This window comes from Vipera berus (assembly GCF_964194415.1).
Source record: "Vipera berus genome assembly, chromosome: 4".
In the NCBI taxonomy this organism is placed as follows: Eukaryota; Metazoa; Chordata; class Lepidosauria; order Squamata; family Viperidae; genus Vipera; species Vipera berus.
In genome coordinates, this window is record NC_138206.1 from 54244131 (window position 1) to 54269392 (window position 25262).

The 25262-nt window shown below is 39.6% G+C and overlaps 1 protein-coding gene across 1 annotated transcript in view; it reads right to left on the bottom strand.

The window, feature by feature from the left end:
* Window positions 1-24979, bottom strand: part of RUNX1 (RUNX family transcription factor 1) — a 113028-nt gene extending 88049 nt beyond the window's left edge. Inside the window, exons 1-2 of the mRNA XM_081327432.1 lie at window positions 23026-24979; window positions 13634-13790 (exon numbers count right to left, since the gene is read on the bottom strand). Coding sequence (XP_081183558.1) covers window positions 13634-13790; window positions 23026-23298 — 430 coding nt within the window. The 5' untranslated portion in view covers window positions 23299-24979. The remainder of the gene's footprint in view (window positions 1-13633; window positions 13791-23025) is intronic.
* Window positions 24980-25262: the final 283 nt, after the last annotated feature.

Below are 25262 nucleotides of genomic sequence, written 5' to 3' on the forward strand. Positions count from 1 at the left end.
AGTAACTATCTGTTACTTGTAACTGTTTCTGGATGTTGTTGTTGTTGGGGGCGGGGGGGGGGGGAAGAGGGATAGAAGATTTTATGGAAAGAATGGTTATAAACAAATGATAAGTAAATAAACGATAAATGTTTTTAAATTGAAAAAATAAAAAATGAAAGCAGAAGAAAAAAAATTTGCTCAAAGCATATTCAAATGAACTGTTAAAATTTATAAATGCTTTCTAGTGTGGATACTTTTTTTCTGATAATGATGTAGCCAAAAAAAGGGATGACAGGGAGGCATTAAAGAGGCAAAATATTCCTCATATAAGTGACCTCATGCTACGACACACACTAGATTTACTTGAAAAGAAGACAAAGGTTATTATAATAAAATAAGTTGACATAAATCTTAAGAGGGTAAATTTGCCAATAAAATTATAAAGAATATATTTTCATTTATGCTTTTGTTTGGGAGGTAAGAATTATCTGGAATAATTTGTGTCCAATTCCAGTTTTTCCTTTTGAAGAAACTTGTTGCAAAAAGGGGTCATTCAGCAGTTTGAAAGAGGTCTGGAGGAAATGGATCTTTGGGACCTCTCTTCCTGTCAGGTTTCATTCCTTGGAACAAAACCAAAATGGCACTCCTTTCGATGACCAAGGCAGTTCTGGCATGACCAAGGCAATTCTGGGATGAGTTCTAGTCCTCATTGATATAATGGTGGCTTTCAATATTCTCAGAGCCTTTTCACAATTCCATCTTGTGCTCCAACTGTACCTATTCCTGAACTAGGCGGTCTTAATCATAACCACTCTTACCTTAAGTCACCCACTTGTCTGGTTTATTACCATGCTACACTAAACTACATTAAACTACACTACACTAAACTACACTGAAGATCACTCAGAAGCTACAGCAGGTCTAGAAACTGATGCTGTTAAGTACTTATCAGAAATAGGATGATGATGATGATGATGATTGGTTGCAGAGTCAGCCAAATGTTTAGAGTGGATATGACATTTTTATCCATCTATCGAATTCTGTCCAAGGACCTGAGACAGGCAGATGGCGTTAAAGATATTGCTCAAGATGTAAACTGTTTTAAGTAAAGCTGCTCATTCTACTTCTATTTGGAGGTTTTTGTATTTTGTTATCTTCTCCAGGCCTTTTTCTTCAATTTTTCTATCTCCAGGTGCTTGTCTGCTTAAATTCCCAAAGAACTTTAGTTTGTTTGTTTTCTATTACCTTGTGTATTTTGTGGTCCCACCAGTTGTTGCTTGCAGGGAAATGGTATTTCTTGTAGATCTTGTTGCCATTTTGTCATGTTGTGGTTTGTAGTCAGTCTATGTCAGGGGTGTCAAACTCGCACCTTCATGTGAGGTGTCGCGACGTATCATGACTTTTCTTCCATTGCTGGCAATGGGACAGGCGCGGTTTTACCATGACGCATCCGGTCCGTGGGCCGGCAGTTTAACACCCCTGGTCTACGTGATCTTTTTGCAGCAGCTAACTAGGTGGTCCACTGTTTCTTCAGCTTCTTTGCAAAGGCAGCATTTGCTGTCTGTTGATGTCTTCTAAATTCTGGGTTTCTATACAGTTGTTCTAAAGACTTGGTCTTGTGCACCCAGTTGTTGTTGTTGGTATTGTGGAATAATTATGGCATACCTCAGTATACTCATATAATACTGCTACTCCATGAACTGCACTGGTTACCAACATGCTTCTAGATGCAATTTAGAGTGCTGGGTGTTGCCTATAAATCACTTCAGGTTACAGGTCCTGGGTTATTTGCAGCAGTGCCTCTCTCTGATTACTTCACCTATCCAATAAGCTCTGACAGAGTGGGCATGCTCCAATCTTGTCACTCAAGCAATGTCATCTGGCAGGAGATGCACCTTCTCTATCATTACACCTGCTCTATGGAACACCATTCCTGAAATCCAGATGTCTCCAACCCTACCTGCCTTTCAGAAGGCTCTTAAGATGTTGCTTTTCCCCAAGGTTCTGTTTTGGGAGGTTGTCTATCTATATTTATTGCTTTTAGGTTTTATGAAGTTGCATTGATTTTATGTAAGATTTTATTTTTGATGTTTTCTTGACTTTTAATGGTTTCTTTGTGGTTATGTATTTTTTATTTATGTACACTGGCCTGAATTGTATGATTAGATGGCTATATAACTGGATTTAATAAATAATATTGATCAGTGGTGGGATTCAAATATGCAAACAACCGGTTGTCTGTGTGTATGCCGCTTCCGGAAGTCTATTCTGGGCCTGGGCAACAAAAATTAGCTACTGCAGTGGTGCAAAATGGCTGAATCCCACCACTGATATTGATTTATAAATAATGTATGTTTTTTTTCTTTTTGACCATAAATGGTAGCCAGCAGTATACAAATGCAATGAATAATATATATTTATGACATCATACAACTGGCAATGGCACAGCAGCCTTATAAGAAAATACAACATATGCACCCCTTTGTAATTACAAACATTCTATCTGAGTACAACACTACACTTCATAGCTTATAACTTGAACACATCTATAGTTTTAATAGTTCTCCTACTCTGGAGCAGAAGAAAGTATTAGGGTTTGCTGATAAATTGAGTAGGAGTAGAGTATGATTCAGAGATGCTTTTTTCTGCCATTCCAAAAGTTAATCAACATGAAACAACAAAAAAATAGATGGCTGCAGCTGTATTTATTTTTCACCGAATTATTATGCATTTATTAAAAAGACAAAAGATAATTGCTCATCAACCTCTTAAAAAAATCCATTGGGTAGTAAATTAGCTGTTCCACAGTTCCCAGTTGATTATTTTATACCATACAAACTCGTTTTCTATCTATGAAGACAGTCATTGATATTGTGATTTTTATAGAAAGTCAACTCAACAAACTCTGATTACCCAAGACGGATGAATGTGTACATGAGAAATACCATATAGTTTTATTATGAATTATGTACCATTACCATTATGGACTTCCACTGACTAGCAAACACATGTAACAAGGGCAGGACCTGAATACAGTTTGCATTTCTCTATTATGTTAAATCAGGATTTTGACTCAGCACAAATAGCTAATATATTGCTGCATGCACTTAATCAATCTCATTAGGGTTTTGCTGCCAATGGGAATAATTAACAACAACAATGGAAGTGTTTTCTAAGATTTTTTTTTACTTTGAATTGGAATTCCTGCCTTATCTCTCCAAAACAAATCAAGAATTTTGGATGGCAAGTATAATCTAAGTAATCTAATTTTGCCTTAGGGAGGGATAACAAACTGATTCATATGTGGCAATGAACAACTAATGGTACTTCTGCAGCTCCTATTTTCCTACTTTTCCTAGCAGGGGAAGCACAGCGGGGTTTATTGAGGAATATATAGCAACCCACTACTCTTTCAAGCAAGATTAAGTTTTGAAAAATTCTGAATTGTTGTGCAAACTCACAAGTATAGAGACAATCAATGGGCAGAATCTCTAAGTGAACAGGTGGACTGTGTTGCAATGGCATAATTTTAATTGTATAGGTCAGTGATGGCGAACCTTTTAGAGACCGAGTGCCCAAACTGCAACCCAAACCCCATTTATGTATCGTCGGGTGCCGGGTGGGCATGACCCATTGGGTGGGTGTGGCCTATTGGGTGGGCTTGGCTCCAGTGGTAACGGCAAACTGGGTGGGACTAAAAAGTTCAATCAATCAATTCCAACTTTGCAAGATCTTTTTTTTCCCCGCGAGAAGTTGAAATTGATTAATTGAACCTCTTTTTTTTTGCACACGGCAGTGGAGGCGTAAAGCGAAAAGGTTGTATAAAACCCAGCTGAAGGCCTAGGACTGGGGCGACGGTGCGTGAGCCCACAGAGAGGGGTCTGTGTGCCATCTGTGGCACACGTGCCACAGGTTCACCACCACGGATACAGGTCAACACAGTAGCACATCTTTAAATATGAAACAATAAATGCATAAAGCAGATATATATATATATATATATATATATATATATATATATATATATATATATATATATATATATATATATATATATATATATAAATCCCATTTATATCCCGCCCTTCTCCGAAGACTCACGGTGGCTTACAATTTAAGCACAAACCAATGTGCTTAGCAACAAGATATCTAATGTTTGACCTATTTTACTGAAAAGAAGCATTATCTACTATAGATGCAGACTACTGTTTACAAATGTATAACTGTATCACCCAAATTTCCTGGAATGTTTGACAAACTAGAGATTAAAACTATGAAATACAGGAGGGAAATGAAATAAGTGTCAGAAGACAACCTCCTGATCTAGATATGTAAATATAACAGGGTGCTTTCAGGTAGACTTGCCTTCAAACTTTCAAAATGTTTAGGGCTTGAAAGATTAATATACTTATTTTAATTGGTTCTAGAAATAGGTTGAAGCAGATGACAAAAAACTGGCATAATACGATTGTACTGGAATAATCAAACTGTGAGATCACACCATACATCAGATCATAGAATGGATTTTTTTCCAATAAGACTCAAATATACATTACTGTGCTATCAGACAATGATGATGCATACTGTATGTAAAGTTTTAAAACCGTGTACCAAGAAAAGTACTCAGTTCTGGACATGGTCCAATACCTTTTGGCTATAAACACATAATAGAAATTTAAATTGTCAAATTCAGCCAAATACTGAGCACAGTCGTGCCTCTGGTGACACACCATTCTAGAATAAAATCTGGCATGTTTTATTCAAACGTATTCATGTAATATACATGTACAGGATGTGGATTTTTTTTAACTTCATAGCAGCTTTTGAGTATAATCATCCATTTTAACATAGCAATGAAAATGTATTCCTGCAGTCATATTTCTCATCACCTTCATTTTACTCACTACTCTTGTCCAACATACTATCAGAGGACAGAATGTGTACCTGATCTTCTCCTATGTAACTAAAGAGAAACATTGGGTTCAGTATATTTTCCATAAGGTGATGACTGAAACTATACTAAAGATACTACAGTAAAAACGTATAAAGGTAAAGGTAAAGGTTCCCCCGCACATGCGTGCTAGTCGTTTCCGACTCTAGGGGCCGGTGCTCATCTCCGTTTCAAAGCCGAAGAGCCAGCGCTTGTCCGAGGACGTCTCCGTGGTCATGTGGCCGGCATGACTAGACGCCAAAGGCGCACGGAACGCTGTTACCTTCCCACCGTAGTGGTCCCTATTTTTCTACTTGCATTTTTACGTGCTTTCGAACTGCTAGGTTGGCAGAAGCTGGGACGAGTAACAGGCGCTCACTCTGTTACGCGGCACTCGGGATTCGACCTGCCAAACTGCCGACCATCTGATCGACAAGCTCAGCATCCTAACCCACTGAGCCACATACACAAATTCCTTCTTTAGGAAAGAAACCATCAATGTATACTGTGATATGTTACAACTGAAGAATATCTATGAAGTGTAAGTGTTCCATATCAATATCTAGCGAGTGACCCTTTCTTCCAAAATTATACTGGGAATATGAATATTTCATTCTCCTTTCCTTAACATGAACTCACAGGCTTCAAAAGCTAAAATACACAATATTAATTACCTAAAGCTAAGCATATCACATCTCTGAATTATGCTACAAAGAAACAAAATAAAATGTTTTCTATCCCAAATAGGCATTTAGTTCACCTTCTACAACTTTCCTTTATACTGGAGTCGATAATCATAATAATCAGGGTATAATACACAGGTAATTAGATAACACAGAGATTATGCCTCATTTTAATTTCACTTATAGGTGCTTGCAGTAATTTTAAAGGCATTATTATGGATGATGTGAATTTATAAATATGTGTGTGCAGATATGCTGTTAACAGTAAATGTGAAACAGACTGTATGATGCAACAAGAATAAACTCTGTCCAGAGCTATCTTCAGGTAAGATGGGTGGCCTATAAATAAAATAAAACAAATAAATAAATAAATGGAAAATATTGATGGTCAAGGTGACGATTTTGGCAATGAAAATCAAGTAAATAACTGGAAGCTATGCATACAGTAAACGCAAAGAGCACAGCAATTCAGATTACTAAACAAAGGATGGTTCTGAGGGTCATGCTTTAGGGAGGATATACTGCCTGTAATTGTTGGTATCTCTTTAAAGAAACCATGCCTTTTTCTAGTTTTACAGTATAGTTGGCTGCTCCCAGAAAAATATAGGAATTAGCAACAGTATACATTGGCTCCCTTTCATGTGAGCCATGAAAGGGTCTAATTTCTTTAAATACGTACCAAGAGGTGAAACAGGTGTGCCCGTGTCCCCCCCCCCGCCCGAATGTTTTTCCCTTTGGATCTGAATTGCAACATATTCCTACAATAAAATAGAAAAAAACTAGAGCAAGGAGGTAATTACTGAAAAGTTATTAAAGATGGAAAAATATATGGAGAAATTTTAAAAAATTCAAATGCTGGAACAAAAGTGATGTTAGTATGTTTCTGCAAGAATCTTCAATGCTTGTGGGGGAAAAAAGTGAAAATAGCTATATTTTAACTGTGCTTCAGCCCACTTTGTTGTATGCCTACAAAAACAAAAGCAAGCCAGATGTGGATTTACTGGTGTATTTTAGTAATATATGAGATAAAAAAGATGAGACAGGGTAAAGAATGAATGGATATTGAATGGAAGCAAATTGAATGCAAAACTGAGTGACCAGCACACAATACGGTGTGTCGAAATGATTTAGTGATATAAAATGTTGACTGATGATTGAATCACAAAACAAATTCTTCAAGGAAGAGTGTGATTGAGAAGAAGGAGAACACAAAGGTGTTTTGGATGAAGTTGATAAAAAAGTTGAAGTGAGAAGTGTAAAAAAAAGCCATATGTGGTTATGATAAAAATGATCATGTGTAATGCCATATATGGATATGATTAAAACAATCCTGCTTGTAAGAATAGAAAATCATGAAAAGAGGCAGTGAATGGTTTTGGTATAAATTAGATGTATCTATATTTCTTTCTTTTTTTTATTACTCTGCATCTTAATACCATTTCTTGTTCTTTTTCTGCAGTTACATAATACTGTTTATCCTAAAAAGAAATAGCATGATAGGTATATATGCATATTTTATTTTGTACAGTATGAAAAAAAGAGAAATGTTAAGGCTGCAATAATGTGCACACAAATTCTTAAAAATAGTAAATACCAGTGACAACAATATGTTAAAACTGCAGTCTTATTCATAGGTATTTAGCACTCTACTCCATTCGCCTAAATTTATTTCTTGGCATTTCTAGGTTGCGCTATAAAAGATATTTTTAGTTTTCATAGCTAATCCAACAGAGGTATTTAAACTTTCAAGCTTTTCAAAGAACAAACATGACAACTAAAATTGTAAGCACCTCTAGCTAAAGGTAACTTCAGTTGAAATCAACAATATTGACTTTGCAGTCAATATTTAGGGTCTTAGGGACAATAACTAAGGTAGGTTTCACTACTCCTGGGCTGAATAAGGTGTGAACTGCTCCTGTCAATTTCTATGAAGAACTACCGGTATGTTGTTCTAGAAGCCAAGCCAAGAGTGTCATTTATAGCATCTTTGTTTCCAAGGATCTATTTTCATCTCTTAAATGTAATAAAGAATAAAGGTACTTCTAAAATATGGAAAAAAAATAGAATGAAGCAAAATCCAGATTTCCAGATAACATTATATCTGTAATCCTACAACCAATTATATTTACATCAAAGAGACTTAAACACAGGGACCTTCTTTTCTTGCATCCCCTGAGGTAATCCTGGTGGGGGCTACATGCTGTTGGTGGGCAGGAGCAGAACCCCAAATAAAGGCCTCTCTTTTGTCTTTTTCACTGATGAGAGAGGGATCGTTTATGGATTGATATTTTGCACAGGCTTTTGAAATTAGCCCAGTAGCTGCAATGGACCACAGAACTGCAGATGCCCTTTGCTTTATGTCCATTATTGCTTAGTGGAATAAATAATATTAAATGAAGCCTTGTATCTGGTAAGTACGGTGGGATGCACACGAATATGCAATAATAAATGCATTAGTCTTTAAAATGGTACAGGGATTTCTTTTGTTCTCTGCTGTAACAGGTTATAGACAATTCTTCCTTTGGAAACAAGAGAGACTGATGACGTGACACTATAACGATTTGCCGCAAACCCTAATTGGAAACAAACATACTTTAGTGATCCAATTGGATGCAACATTATTCCATATGTATAGCTTACATTATTCCGTATGTACGTATATACCTCTGAGAAGGAAAGAACATATATTTAAGTTTTTGTGAAATAGCTAATGGGACACATATTAATGAAGAGTGTAAGTGAAGGGCTGTTGCAACCCTTTGTGTAATTTGTGCACTGCCGGGGACACCATGTGAAGGAGGATGCCAGCAGCAAAGTAAAAATGGAAATGTTTACGATGGTGGTTCTACGCACTTTGGCACAGCTAGAATATTTTAAAAAAAATATGCACAAGGGCAGCTTGCATGCCAGCAGCACCCCTATGTATGGAATTGCTTGCTTTCACTCCCTTGCATGTCATATAGAAAGCAGTTAAAAGCAAATTGAATAACTCCATTCTATGTTGATACATAAAAAAAGGAATATTCACAATGTCTAAGAAAAAATCAGGTAAAAGATCTACTGCATGAAAATTATCAGCTTTGAAGCAGACATTAAAAAAAACACCACAGAATATCTAACATAAAAATAGCACCACAGCAATAAACTAGTTATTTCCTATTACAAATCAAGCATAATTGTTTTTGGTCAAATTTTGGATCATGTATTCAACGTGGTTTATTCGTATTATCACTTTTTAAGTACTAGATTTATGTTTCAAGAAGCATCATACGTTTCTACCAGGAGTTAATTTTCAAGTTTTGTGACCTTTGTTGCAGCTACCTGGTCTTGACACTTTAAGCCAATGCAATAAAAGAATGCCAGAAACCATGCAGTCTAATGCAAACAACCACACCTTTGGGAAACAGTTCAGAACTGTATGAATAAACAAAAGCATATATTACTCACTCAGTCAAAATTGGTAACGTCCATGGAAATTAAACTTTCAAACTGAATAGTAATCATGAACTGTTCCCCAAGATTATCTTTCCTTTAAAGTTCTGTTGACAAGTACAGTCAATCTTTATTTGAATGCATGCTTTTGTACTTAAGCAATCAGTATAAAGAGTTACTGAAATGAATTAGGAATTATTATTTTTTTTTGTCTGAGCAGGTCCTATTGGTTGGCATTCTGAAGTTAGCAACTATGATTTCTAGTTTAACATACAGAATCAGCTATCCAAGTACAGGCCTACTTTTATTGCCTTCTCAAACATTTTGCCAGCTCTACATTTAAATCTTCAAAATGTTTTCTAGAGACTCTGAATCATAATGAGAATTCCATTTACTAAGAAGGTGCAGCCTTTCATATAACAACTGAATATGTTTAATGACTGATCCTTTTATACATTACAGCATCACTCGTGTTTTCGGTAAATGGATACAATTTTGTCTGCTTTACCCTATTATTATTATTTGTTAGCCTCACCAAGCTACAGTACCAATTGCAGAGATTTCTTCCCAGCAATTATCTCCCACAAGCAGCCAGGTTTAAAAGCCCTCTGCTTCGGCATATCAAACTAAAAAACAACCAGTGCGTTCCAGAAAAGAAATACTGGAGAAAATATAAAAAATGAAGGTACTTGAAAAAGTCAGCCATAGAAAACTCAGAGGGCTAATCCCAACGTGATAAAATGAGTTTCATTAACAGGAAGCATGAATACTGTAGCCTAGCTATCTAGTCTCATAACTTATATTTGTAGCTATATTTTCCCTTTTTCCCCCTTTTGGTCATATATGCAGTTCCAGTTTCTCTAGACGGAAGGAGCCTTGGTGGAGCAGTGGGCTAATGCCTCCTTAAGTAACACCAGCTGCCTGCAATTAGTGCAGGTTCGCATCCCACCAGGCTCAAGGTTGACTCAGCCTTCCATCCTTCCGAGGTAGGTAAAATGAGGACCCAGATTGTTGGGGGCAATTAAGCTGACTTTGTAATAATGCCGCTTGGGGTGTGTGTGAAAAAGCCCTAATAAGCAGGCATATACATAGAATGAAGGCTACTGCTAAGTTTGTAAGCCGCCCTGAGTCTTCGGAGAAGGGCGGGATATAAATGGAATTAAAATAAATAAAAATAAAATAAATAAATAGACTGAGATAAAAGTGATGCATTCAAGAACAAAATGTTTTTCAGTTGAGACAGAAGCAGTACAGATAGCCCGCAACCATTCATTTAGTGACTTCTGACCATTTTTTACAGTTACAACCACTGGAACATCCCCACAGTGACATAATCAAAATTCAGATGCTTGGTAACTGGTTCGTATTTATGACAGCTGCAGTGTTCCAGGGTCATGTGATCACCTTTTGCAACCTTCTGACAAGCAAAGTCAACGGAGAAGCCAGATTCACTTAATAACCGTGTTACTAATTTAACAACTGCAACGATTTCTTTAATACATGTGGCAAGAAAGGTCATAAAATGGGGCAAAACTCACTTAACAAATGTCTCACTTAACAACATAAATTTTGGGCTCAGTTGTGATTGCTAAGTCGAGGACTGCCTGTACCTTCAAGTCAACCATGAAACCTGGGGACTATACGAATTCCATATAGTTTCTTGGCTACGTTTTCAGAATTGGTTTGCCACTTCCTTCTTCCTAGGCTGTGAGAATATGGCTGGCCCAAATCCCATACATTGATTACTATATCAAATTGGGTTTCTACTATCTATTTAATTTAATTCCATTTTATATCCCGCCCTTCTCCGAAGACTCAGGGCGGCTTACAAGCTTAGCAGTAGCCTTCATTCTATGTATATGCCTGCTTATTAGGGCTTTCACACCCCCCCAAGCGGCATTATTACAAAGTCAGCTTAATTGCACATATTGAACATAAAATATTTGTTACTTGAATATCAGTGACTTGATTTTGTCACTGATTTTAGGAGAAAATTTCTTCTTAATATGGGGTAGGCTGTCAAAGTTGATTTTATATTATCTACTATACATTGGGTGGGTTGTATACCTGCTTCTCTACCACATGGAACCACAGTGGCCTAGTCTGTATATAACAGGGGTCTTCAAACTTGGCCTTCTTATGACTTGTGGACTTCAACTCCCAGAATTCCTCAGCCAGCGTAGCGTGCCTGGCTGAGGAATTCTGGGAGTTGAAGTCCACAAATCCTAAAAGGGCCAAGTTTGAAGACTCCTGGTATATAACATTATATGGTAATGTCTGGGTTTGCATATCCTCCAGATCCAATATAAGAACTGTAATTATAATTTAGTTGTATGTGTAGACTTGTTCAAGAGAATACGTAATGGTTATAAGAAGAAATTCTATTGAATGTTAGAAAAGAAGTTTTGTAACAATAGAAAAGCTTCAACATTGGAACTAATACCTCAAAATATGGTAGACTTCATTGAATGTGATCAAGCAGAACTTAGACAGACATCTATCATGCATACTTTATTTGGATTTGCACACTGAGAAGATGGTTTGTCTTGGTAGCCTAAATGAATTCATTTATTAAACACATTCATATTGCTCCAAATCAACCATGGACATAATTTACAGTAATAAAAATATTACACATAAGGAAAAAAAGCATTAAAAATAAAAGAGCCACAAGAAAAGCCAGATCATATTTTAAATGAACTGATTCAATTCCAACTGAACCATTATTCCAAATATAAAATAAACAATAACATAAAAACTACTTTGTAAACTATTCAAATGTCACCTTTGTCAAAACATACACAGCAGCCCAATGATTTATTAAAGAGGAAACCTATATTTTTAATTTCATTTCTTTCACACACATACATACACAGACACAAAATAATATAAATAATATAAAATACAAGGATAATAACTGGGCATTGTCCTTGTTAGATGAGACTGACTGAAACAAGTTGATTACTAAAATAAGCCCCATTTATCCAATTATTTTTTTCTAAATCTGAATCCAGACCCAAGATTGTGTATATGTATTTGGAAACAGGATCCTTAGAAATCAAAGATAACATATCTAAGTCAACCTATTTAAGATAAGTTGCCAATCTGCCATTATATATATTTTCATCCTTATATCTTTGGACTGACTCAGATGCATCTATAATAATAAAACAAAATTTATTCATGTATTTGTAAAATCTATTGGTTGCCCATCTTACCACAGGGTAACTCTGGGCAGCTTAAAATCTTAAAAAGATAAAAATATACAAAACCTAAAAGATGTAAATAAAATACTGTAAAGATCCAATTACCGAGCCCCAATTAAAAGAAGGGGAGGAAGGGAGTAAATTGGGAAGGGGGGAGGTGGGATCTGTTATTAATGTATCAACTACCCATGTGGAACCCCTCCATTAGAGGCCCAAGCCAACCGGAAGAGCCAGGTCTTTAAGCTCTTGCAGGAGGGTTGGGGCTAACCTCCCTCGGGAGGGACAAGATGTTCCAAAGGGCAGGAAAGATGGAAGAGAAGGCTCTTCTCCTGGATCCCACTAGCCGAAATATACTGGGGCCTGCAGCATGCCTCCTCTGCCAGCATGGGTGGGGCGGGCCAATCCCAGTGGGATGAAATGATCCCTCAAATGCAGGGGTGTCAAACTCAATTTCATTGAGGGCCGCATCAGCATTGTGGTTGCCCTCAAGGGGCCAGGTGGGTATGGCCAGGGTGGGTGTGGCCTACTGGGTGGGCATGGCTTGAGTGCATATGGCCTACTGGGTGGGCATGGCCAGCTCTACATCATTCGCATCAAGGATGCCTATGGGGGCCTGGGCAGGAGTGGGACAGATCTGAGGGTCTCTGGGCCAGGGCCAAGGCAGTGGGGGCCATTCCCTCACTGTTTCCAGGATGGCTTCGTGGGCCACATGAAACCACTTTGCGGGCCGGATCTGGCCCCTGGGCCTTGTGTTTGACATGTCTGCTCAAATGCATACTAAATTCTTGTTGAGACCTTCAGAATAATGTAAACAAACTGATTGCAGAATGTTCTCTATTTGAAGACAAAGAATATTAATATATGAAATTTAGTGTTAACAAATATGTTGTCAGAATTTTGAATAAATTTGATCTCCAGAGGTTGTTCCAGAGTATGCAGCAATAGGTATACAGCCCTCATCTGCAACATCTTAAAGCAGCTTTTATGTTTTCCCAAGATCAGGCGGTTGCTATGGTCTCTGTTAGAAAGATGCTATGTTTATGCTCTAAAACACTTTTGGAGGTGAGAAGCACTGAACAACTCAATTCACCTGTCCAGATTTGCTATTTTTAGGTATCAACATATTTTAACTACCAACCTTTTATTATGTAATCTGGCTAGTAACCTTTGCCGCATAGATACACATTTTGAAATGTGGAAATGGTGAATATGCTACATTAATTTGCAATAATTCTATCAGCCTCATACTGTACATGCTGAACTCCTCAAATAAAATTGTACTGAAGAAAAGTGACAAAAAAAAATCAAGTGATTTGACAAATAAAGGGCTCTACGAATAGTGGGTCTGAATATTTTTTTAAAGCTAATATTTGATTTTAAAAATATAAAAAACTTCATACCTCTTCCACTTCTGCCAACAAATCTTAGATCGTTGAATCTTGCTACTTGATTCTTCATGGCAGCAGTAGCATTTCTGAGTTCCGCAGAGTAGTTTTCATCATTTCCAGCCATAACTGTGACCAAAGTCCCATCAGGGACATCTCCTAATGCGACCACCTAAAAAAGTAAATGAAAAAAATACTGAGTTTGTTTTGAATAATTTGGGTATATAAACTGTTAAAAGATGAAAAATGAATTGGGAATGGAACCACTTTGTACAAAATAAATAAATATAGATGCAGGAGCATTCAACTAAGCAAAATCCATTTAGGACCAAGTGAAATGTGATTTAAATTATGGCTAACACTTCATGATTATATTCACAAATACATTAAGCTAATATCAAATAGCTCATTTCATACTTATTAAGTCATAATTGGTGGGTCTGCATATCACACAAAGCCAAAAACAAATTACATAAATGCTTAGTATAGCGTGGGAGCCCAGCCACAGATTTCATTGCCACTCTAGACTGACTAAAACTTAATTCATTCTACTATCTAAATAAATATTATTTATTAAAAATAAACAGCAAATGCATATGCTAATTTAGCAGAATGGAAAACAGTACAGTATTCTCAAACTGTTAAGATTCTGCAGTCATAAAAAGGATCTCACACATACACTAACTTCAATGAGACCAACAAAAAAAATTCTACACCAACAGTTGTGTGCAAATGCTGCATATAAATGGCTGGAGAATGTACAAAACCAGCAAGACAGGAACTATTCAAATTACTCAACACTGCATCCTGAAAGGACTTGGAGCTACAACCAATGTATTAACATATTATTGTTTTATGATTATTGTTTTATGATATAGCTCAAGAAAGAAGCATCCTTATTGTGTAGTCCCCATTTATATAAATTAATTTAAACAAATTGTTTCAAATAAATAAATATCCTTACTATGTAATTACTGAGTTGGAGCCACATCTGAAGTACATATAGAGTAAAATCCCTTATTTTCAATTAGTTTTTTCTAAGCAAGATGAAGCCCACATCCATATAAATGAAATTGGCTTTAAACATTGCCAAATGCAAAGAAGATAAGACTATTGTATTTTTCCTTTTGTTTCCTGACTAATAATCAAAGGAACTTCCAAATGTTTCCAAGCAAGATCATAAATTAAAATCAGAAGTGCCACTTCACCACAATCAGACACTCATTTTATTTCCCATACACTTTTTGTCACTATATTTGGATCTTCTGAAACAGCTCTGCAAATTATAACCCATTTCCAAATTAAATAAAGGCTAGGTGCTCACACAATACTATCATTCAATGTTTTGTTTGCTTTTGTCTAAGCGTGATATACAGTTATACCGATATACAGTTCCAATCATCATGGTTTAGTGTTGTGAATACTCCAAGACATATCCACTAAACCATGGTTTAAAAATCCTAATTTGACTTTGAGAATGTTCAGACTGTTGAAAGCACATTACTCTGTTCTATAAGGCAAGAAGAATAACAACTTTAAAGATTTTTACTATTTATTTATTTATTTAATAATATTTCTATACCGCCCTTCTCCCGAAGGACTCAGGGCGGTGAACAGGGCAAGAATAAAAATACAGAATTACAAAAATTAAAAAAGGATTAAATACATGCCCACTAAAAACAATCAATACAATTTTAAAACCCCAATAAAACAACAGTAAAAAAACCCCCCACCAATCCCCCATCAGGCCAGGCCGGCTTGTTCGATTAAGAATGTTTTTAGATCGCGGCGAAAGGAGCGAAGATCAGGCGCCATCCGGAGCTCAACCGGTAACTGATTCCATAGCTCCGGGGCGCCCACAGAGAAGGATCTCCCCCTGGGGGCCACCAATCGACATTCTCTGATCGGTGGCACCCTGAGGAGGCCCTCTCTGTGGGAACGCACAGGGTGAAGGGAGGTTGATGCCAGCAGCAGGTGTTCCCTAAGGTACTCCGGACCCCTGCTATGTAGGGCTTTAAACTCCATTACTAGTACCTTGAATCTCACCCGGAAGACAACTGGTAACCAATGCAGCTCACGGAGCAGAGGTGTAACATGGGAGTATCGGGAGACTCCCAACACAACTCTCGCGGCTGCATTCTGTACCAGTTGGAGCCTCCGGGTGGTCCTCAAGGGCAGCCCCATGTAGAGAGCGTTGCAGTAGTCCAGACGAGAGGTCACGAGCGCGTGAGTGACCGTGCATAAGTCATCCCGGCCTAGATAGGGCCGCAATGGCGCACCAGGCAAACCTGGGCGAAAGCCCCCCTAGTCACAGCCACTATGTGATCTTCCAAGGTGAGCTGTGAATCTAGGAGGACTCCCAAGTTGCGAGCCCTATCTACGGGGGGTAATAGTTCACCCCCCATAGAGAGAGATGGAATATCCGAATTGACCCGGGATGAAGGTATGCAAAGCCACTCAGTCTTGTCGGGGTTGAGTTGAAGTCTGTTCCTCCCCATCCAGACCTGAACCGCCTCCAGGCAACGGGACATCACGTTGAGGGCATCACTGGGGTGGTTTGGGGTCGAAAGAAAAAGCTGGGTATCATCAGCGTACTGATGATACCCAACTCCAAAACCACGAATGATCTCACCCAGCGGTTTCATATAGATGTTGAACAGGAGAGGCGAGAGGACCGACCCATGAGGAACTCCACAAACGAGAGACCTCGCGGTCGACCTCTGCCCTCCTGCCAACACCGACTGCGAACGTCCCTGGAGATAGGAGGAGAACCACTGTAAAACCGTGCCTCCCACTCCCAATCCCCTGAGACGCCGCAGCAAGATACCATGGTCGATGGTATCGAAAGCCGCTGAGAGGTCTAATAGGACTAGAACAGAGGAATGTCCCCTGTCCCGAGCCCTCCAGAGATCATTCACCAGCACGACCAATGCCGTCTCCGTGCTGTACCCGGGCCTGAAACCCGATTGGTACGGGTCTAGATATTAACAATGTAGTACATGTATCACATCAAAACTGCAGTGAGTTGTCATAAGGAGATTGTCAAACCTGCTTACATAACATGTTTGCTTACATAACGTGTTCCTTTAGATGTGATAAAGTTTTCATTTATGTTTATAATCTTATGTATAACTTGCTATAACAATAACCATCTTACTATGAATTTAATTTACATAACCGCTTTCTTTGTAATTTATCCTATAGGGTGTCCAGCCATTTGCCCTCCCATTATGCTGACCATTAGTTTTTATTTTTGTCACTGTTTTTCTTCAGAGTGTTTTCTATTATCTCATTGTTACTTCTGAGAGTTTAACTTTATTATGGTTATACATGAGCATTAAATGCTAATAGTTCAGTTTATTCACTTTTTCCCATTTATATTTCTCCTGAATTATGACCAATTGCACTGAACTGAAGTTCATTAAAAATCAATGTTAGTGTAACATGAATGATTAGAACCAAGACATTGGAAATCACAAAACACAAAGACCTGCAAATAGAAGTGGCAAAAGAAACCAGTTAGCCCCAATAGTAATAGGCACCTTGGGTGCAATCTGAAAACATCTATAGCACTACTTGAACACCATTGGTACTGAAAAAATCACCATCAGTCAATGGAATAGCTTACATCCTGTGACATAGCTTTAATATTATTGAATGACAACATCTGCCTATCCCAGGTTCTTGGGAAGGACTCAATAGGACTCAGTCTAAACATCTGGTTGACTGTGGGACCAACCATAATTTATTAAATGTAGATGATTCCTACTGATTCAGGGCAGTTTTAGAAACACTTCTCTTCCTGCATCAATTGAAAGCCACAGTATATTTTTTCACATTCACCTGGTACTACTCTTTTGTCTTCCTTTTTAACCTATTGAGGATAATAAAATATTTGTGTAAAATTCAAAAAGCAGACAAATGTTCGAGAGGAAAATAATGGCAGACAAATTGCAAGACAAACTCAAAATTGTTCACTACTATACAGCTTCCATCATTTGCTATCTAAAGATATTGTAATCCTTCTGTCAACTCTGCCTGAATGTAGTGTGTAAGCTTAGTCATTCTAAGTTTAAATGTACAGAAAGGGAAAAAAATCATATTACCGAAAAACTTAATTCATTATCTAAAGTTTTCTTTACCTCATCAACCTCATACAATAAATATTAAATATTCAAAATCTTCCAAGTGATCCAAGTATGCAAGAAAATCTATAAGCTGCACAGAGTTTCTGGGAATCAAGCAGCATAGAAATTTAATTAATTTTATTATTACTATTATTAGATTTGGAGCTTTTCTTGCTGAAGCTTTTGGCCATTTCTAGCATAAAGAATTCAAGGTACATCAGACAACATAATATTGGGTTTTTCAGCACTCCTCAAGTTGCAATATTTTATATTTTCAGTGGTGAAAAACAGTTGAACTAAGAAAATTCAATACAATATTTACAATAATTGGAAAATGTTCTAGAAAATATTAATTCTGTGCATATCTCTTAATATGTATGTTGTAGGTCTAAAAAATCTCAAGCACATTTTTCTGCCTTGAAAGCACTGAGCATATTTGTTAAACTCACCATGTTTATTACATGGTGAAAAAAATTATAGTAAGGCCTTAGCAAAAACAATAAGAAAAGATCTGTAGGCTCAGGATAATATAACTGGTAATTAAAGCCTGTAAAAGAGTCAAGGAACACAAATATTTACATTATAAAACAGACTAAACAGATAAGCTAGAACTTACTGACTGGAGACAGCATTTGAACTGTTGAGTTTATAAAAATGGTTTTTATGCAAACTGGATGGAATATCAGCTGTTTAAAGCAACCATACTATTAAAACCTACTAACTGGAATATTAAGTTCTCCCTTTAAGACATTTGAAGCAAGTTTGTGAGATACAGCTTTACTGTTATCAAATTAAGTAAATAATAATCTTGCCAGAAAATGTTTATCAATAATTCCAATTAAAAGCAGAACTAATTGAATTTTTGATTCTGATTTCTACAAATAGGTTGTGAATTTTAGATTGTGAAACGTTTTGCAAAACTCCTATGGACCCAAGCTTTTGAAATAATAGTTTCACACCACTAACCTCCTCCCTATATTACTCAAATATTTCTGATAATTCCCCATCAACTCAAGGATTATGAGTCTTATGAAGCAGTTACTGTTAGAAATAACAGGTGCAGTGAGAAACAATAATCAAAATGATTTATTTTATTCTTTATTTTAATTCCATTTATATCCCGCCCTTCTCCCAAGACTCAGGGCGGCTTACAAGCTTAGCTGAATCTTATAGGATGGCTGTAGTACAAAAATCCTGAAGAAATGGAACTGAACATTTCCTCGTTTCTCACCTTAGCTACCGCTTTAAAAAATAAAATAAAATCCAGGCAAGCATTCCAGCCAAAAGATAGTGATTATTTAAGAGCTGTGCTCAAATTTGAAGATAAAAGAGGAAGCATATTCTGGCGGCTGGCCGCCGGTAGAGAAGTGAGAAAATTGAAGCACAGCCAAAGGTGGTGGTGGAGGGGGGGAGGAAAGGGGGGGGCAAGACTGATCCTTGCCTTTTAAGAGCCTCTTGCAATGGAAATATTATGCGACACATCTGACAAGCACACCGCGGCCTTCTAACTAAGTAGCTCCTTTCGCGACTCGACTCTAATCGCCACTGAGATTGCACCGTGGTGGTAAAAAGGGGAAAAAAAATAAGCAGTTTTCCGAGACAGTAACTTGCATTTCTTAATGAAGAAAAATCAAGACGCTTCGGTCTAAGACTCTTTTAAGATGAGCAGGGCTTAATCTAGGTCAGGGGTCGGCAACCTCGGCTCTTTTATGACTCGTGGACTTCAACTCCCAGAATTCCTGAGCCAGCTGTGCTGGCTCAGGAATTCTGGGAGTTGAAGTCCACGAGTCATAAAAGAGCCGAGGTTGCCGACCCCTGATCTAGGTGCAGAGCAAGAATTTCCAGAGGTCACACGCGGGATTGCCAGGGAAAAAAAGGCCATAACAGCATTCTGCCCTCGACCGCGTGGTTCAATCCGTCCCAGCAAGATTAGGGGTACCGTTTACACGCCTTCCAATTATTCGGAGCCCGTTCTAGCCTGTGAGCTAGCCCGCCATCCTCGAACGGGTTCACCCTTAAAAGACGAAAGGATATAGCTGCACGCCCCGCGGTCGCGGAAAAGCGGGGCAGGCTTTTCGTTTTCCTTCCTCCCCCTCCAGACCCCAGAAATAACTTAATCCAGCCAAGATAATTTCAAAAAAGGAAAATAGCAGCGGGGGAGTCGGGAGAAGGTGCTTCCCGGCCAATGAACGGGCTCGAGTAGCGCCTGTTCCTTTCCCAGTGCATTCAGCACGAGTTACAGGCACGGCGGCAGGAAAAAAAAAAAGTTCACGCACCGAAAAAATATATGCGAGGGCACAAGTGGGAATCGGGGGGAAAAGGAAAAACGTGGCGCAGGGCCTTGATTGCACGAGGCACCCGGTTCCGAGTAATTGAAGAAGAGGGAAAAAAAACCCCAAACAAAAATCCAAAAGGCAAGAAACCGGAGTCCTCCTTTACTAAAGAAAGAGGTGGGGAAAGACTCGTGCAAGCGAAGGTTGTCCCGCTGATAAAATAGCTTATCAACAGGTGCGAGCCCATGAAGTGATGGGCGGGAGGTTTTTAAGTCAAAACTATTCCGGATCTGGGCACGTTTCTTCTTAAAGACTCGCACTTCCGCTTTTCAGGAGGCCCAGCAACCTTCCAGAAATGAAAACTACCTAACGGCGACTGCACAAGGTTATTTTTTGGAGAAAGCTACCACGCTTTTCAGATTCATTTTTTTTTTCCTTTTGAGAAGCCCCTCCGCCGGATTTGTCCAGGCACGTTGGATTTATTAACAGCCTTAACTCATCTGACAAGGTTCTGTTTAAGGCCTTGAGGGGTCACCGATTAGACACGTGTATTTGTAGTCGTTAGGAGATCGGTGTGAGTTTATGGGAGGTCTAGGTAGACTAGCAGGTATCAGAGTTAAAACGCTACGGGCAACTCTTTTTCGCTTCTTGTTCAGTATAGTATTCCCTTTTCAGTTCTCGCATCTAGAAGCTCGATTGTCAATATAGATGGGCATTTATTTCTGAAAACCTACAATAATGTCCCTTCTGGGTTGCCTCAATTTAAAGTTTACATCACGCCCCAAATTAAAAGGAACAAAGCAAGGGTCCAAAGCGGAATGATTCACTGCTTTAGGGAAGTGCGGCTTCCGTTACAAGAAGTCTTGGTTTAGTCTTAACCAAATTGCAAATACTAGACACTCCCCAGCTTTGGATACAATTCTCAGATATTTTTATAGATGGGCAGTTGGAAGGGGTGGGCGTTGATTGTTTTGTTACAAATTCAAGAGGCAGAAAAACATGCTCTAGACCTGTGGAATTGGATCCTATCATCAATCAAAAGCCTATAATTTTCGCAGTTCAAGCACTGATTTTTTATTAGTGTCATGTACATTTTGCTTTCTCCACATTGATGTAGGCTAAAGTCTTGTAGACTGAGTCATCAGTGAAGTGCGACTATGGAGGCAGAGTACTTTCAAAGTGAACTTTTCTTTCTCTTTGATTTTTTGAGCATGGAGGGAGGGGAGCAACATTTTGGTATATGAAATAAAAGGAATTAATGTTCACTGCTTAACATAATTCCAAAAAATTGTTAACATATTTAGGAAATACATTTAGCTTTTGAAAATTACTTTGTAAGGAACTTCTAAATTTCCAATTAAGACTCAAATTTTAACTCAATAGTCTTTAAACTGATTACAGGAAATCTGATCTGCTTTTAGATCCCACAAGTCTGTCTGGAATTGAGATACTCAAAGGGCATGTGGCAACTGTGTTGGAGTTACTACTCCATTTGCATGTCTGTCATAGATATTAAGATGAAAGAGTTTAAATATGACAATCAAGTTACAGAGATCCCAGTTCTTCTGTTTAACAGTCTTGGAGATAATAATTCATTTTGATGTCACTGTCAGCTGGAGGAAGGGCAGGGAAAACCTTTTGACTTGGCATGAAATCTTTTGATCTGATCCATTTTCCCTTGAAATGTTTTCCAAGATAATTAGTTATGTATGCCATAACTTGTTCTCCAAGAACCTCTTGGCATGAAATCTTTGATCTCTCCTGTTGGGCTGGTGGCTGACTGTTATCCCTGAAGGTACTGATATAGCAAGAAACCCCACTGCATCCCGTGACTGCTCTTAATATTGTCTGCTTTGGATAGAGGTGTTAAGAGCTCAAGATCAGGTTGTTTGGGTTGAATGCATCAAGGTTAAGTAAAAAGGAGACTGTAATCATCCACTGGCCAATTGCCATGGTCTCTTCAAGGTCTGCTGGTTGTTGGGATGCTTGCCCTTAAATAGAAAACTAAGTGGGCTTTCTTAGCATCCTTCCTGGCACTATATACTTAGGCAAAAGTGCATCTTCATAAGGCTTCGCAGATGGTGTTGACGATGAAGAGCTAAAGTTCAAAGTATACGTTGCTGCCTTATATAGTTAAAAAGGAAAAAAAATGTTTTACAGTACACTGGATCAGTTTAGTATAAATTTCAAAACAGTAAAATAAAATCTAGACTTGGTGCAGATTATAATGGCACTATATGAAATTGCAATACAAGCCTGTGCATGGAAGTGACCCTGTTGTGTTGGCAGGATACTCTCAATATAGTTTGGACCTCATTCATATATCTTAAGGCACACTGAAAAATTATTCTGACAAAATAGCATGCATAAATAAGGCTGTGCTGTAAAGATGCAAAGTTTGTTTCCCATAGGAGGAAGCAATCTCAGTGAACTGAGTAGAATTTATTTCACAAAATATTTTTGGAATTGTTTTTCTGGGTGGCAATAAACATTTGTTGGTAAATCTCATCAATCCCGCGCAGCAATTCCTACATACACGAAAGGGAACCGGTTCCTTGGAAATAAGATCTATTGAAAGAAATCAGAAGATTTGACTAATTCTTTCTGCAGCCGTTTCTTACCCCCTCAAAACCTAGCCCAAATCATAAATGCTCGACACAGAGCACAAATGACTAAGAAGTCAGTGGTAAAACTCAGAACTTGCACTTTTAGCTGGCAAAACTAATGACAGCTGTAGGAGTTAAGTCCCGCAGTTATCAGCAGATCTAACTTGCCATTAAGCACTCATAAATGGCAATGGCTGCAACCCGAAAGTTACGGAGGATTTATTTGGAATCCTCCCTCGATATTATTATATCTTCCCGAATGAATTGGGAAATTGGCTGTCCGCTGCAAAAGGTGACAGAAAAATCCACCACCACCACCCGGGCCCGCCCCGGCAATACGAGACCGCAATTATAGTCGTGTAGCGATCTCTCCCCCATTTCCTGGTTTCCCAGCTTCTTACCTTGAAGGCGATGGGCAGAGTCTTGTTGCACCTCCAATGGGTCGGCAGGACAGAGCAGAGGAAGTTGGGACTGTCGGTGCGGACCAGTTCTCCCGGATGATCGGCTAAGACATCCACCATGCTGCGATCTGCGTTTCTCAGCTTCCCCACCAGGGCGCCGTTGCCGTTCTCTTGGCCGACCAGCGGCAGCGCGTCGCTCATCTTGCCCGGGCTCAGAGTGGTGGAGGGCGGCGTGAAGCGGCGGCTGGAGCTGGTATCTACGGGGATACGCATCACAACAAGCCTTTTGAGTGAAAAAGGTCCTCAGAGGGCTTCGGAGAAAGCGGGACGAGCACAACTCTTCAGCCGGAGGTTCTCGGGAGACCAACATAAAAAGAAAGAGGCTTAGGGTCCCGGCGAAGAAGGGGCAAACGAAGTGCAGCCAGTCCGGGAGCGAATTGGGACCAGTAGGACAGAGCAGGGGAAAGCCGCGGCTCCCGGTCCTGCCAGAATGAACGCAAGCATCCAGTTTTAGGCTGCTCTTCTCTGGAAATCTGTGTGTGCTCTTTAAAAACTAAAAAAAAAAACACCAAAAACCCGGCCTTATAGATTTGGACAAGTTGCTCTCCACCCCCTCGGGGAATTACCAGTGTTATTAAAATCAAAGGTCCTTCCGAGATCCCACACACTGAGAAGCGTTTTGAGCAGAGGAAATGTCTGAAACAAAACAACCCCCACCACGCGCGCGCACACACACACACACAGGCCAAAGGAGGGAAGGACCTAGACTTTTCAGTAGTTAATTTCCTATTTGTCGAAGTTCTTATTCTTCCCCCTCCCGTTGCTCCTAGAATTCAGATCGACGCGTCAGTCTCTTGTCGCAAACATGGAGGGGGGGGGGGGGGGAGAGAAAAGCGGTTTTTAAAAGAAACTAGGCAAACAGGCTGCAAAGGACGTGAGCTGAGGTTTTCAAAGGTCAACCGGCTATCGCAGCATTATATAGTGTACTTCATCAAATATTTACGGCTGACTCTATAGAGGATTTAAACACAACAGAGCTCCATTAATGTTCTCCAGCAAGCGTCCTTTCCTCCCCGGCCAGAGCAGCCTTGAACACCCCCCCCCCCCAGTGTGAGTAGTTCGCCTCGCGTTGCTCTTAAGTCTTGCTGTCCCGGTTTCGCAACGCTTTGACTAAACTACTTAGAGGCTGCTTGAATGCAAAAGGCTCTTGTACAAGTCCTGAGATGTCAGTGTGCCAAACAATCTGAAACGAGCCCGGAGGGGAGGGAGAAAAAAAAACACACACAAAAAAACACAAAACACAACCCCTTTTGGTTGGGAGTTGCTGGTTGGGTTGTGGGTTTCTTTTCTGCGGTTAATAGTCGCAGGCGATTTTAGAAGACGCGAGCCTGAAGTCACCCAACGCTCTGCGGCCGCTGCGTGAGTCACTGCCAACTGTGGAGGAAAATAATCTGAAGTAATATTCCTCCGATTCACCCACAGGGGCCGGCTTCTCAGCTAGGGTTTAACCACAAGCAGGTGGAGCTCCGCTTTCGGGACCGCCGGTTGGTTTTCCCCTCATTTTTTCCTCAGTCCTCCCTGAGCGCGCTCTCCTGCAACTTCGCAAACTGAACCGTAACCCCAGGCTAAAGTGGTCCAGGCTCTGTTTCTTCTCCTCCAACAGGACTAGCGGCACCACGCGCGGGGGGGGGGCGGCAGACGAGACAAAACGCCGTTCTACGGTAAAGAGCAAAAACAAGTCCCCACGCCAAGTACGAATCGGCCAAAACGCCGGAGCTTCCTCCCGGCGAGAATTCGCGTTCCCACAAAGCAGGGGGGAAAAAAAGTGTTCACGCGTTCGCCAGACTCCAACGGCAAGCTTTCCCCGAGGTCCGCTCCCCGTACAGGCCGGTCTCTCCAGCTGTGTGTGACCTTCTGCGAGGCGCTGTTTGTTTGCTCATGCTGATCTGAAAGAAAGCCTCGCTCCCCCCTCCTCCTCCTCCTCCCCCCCCTCCTCCTCCTCCTCTCCCTCGCGCCTTCTGGCCCTATGAATGGAGATGACTGGAAATGAATTTGCTGTTACAGTAAGAGAGTCCAGAGGAATGTCATTCCCTCAGCTCTTTTGCATAGAGGAGGACGCCACCCAATCAGAAGGCTTTCCGGTATTAATCAGGGCGCGGCTCCAAGCCGCGGGGCTCCTGGAATTGGCTTGTGCGCCGCCGCAAAAGCTACTGTAAAAGCCCCAAAACAGGCCCCGC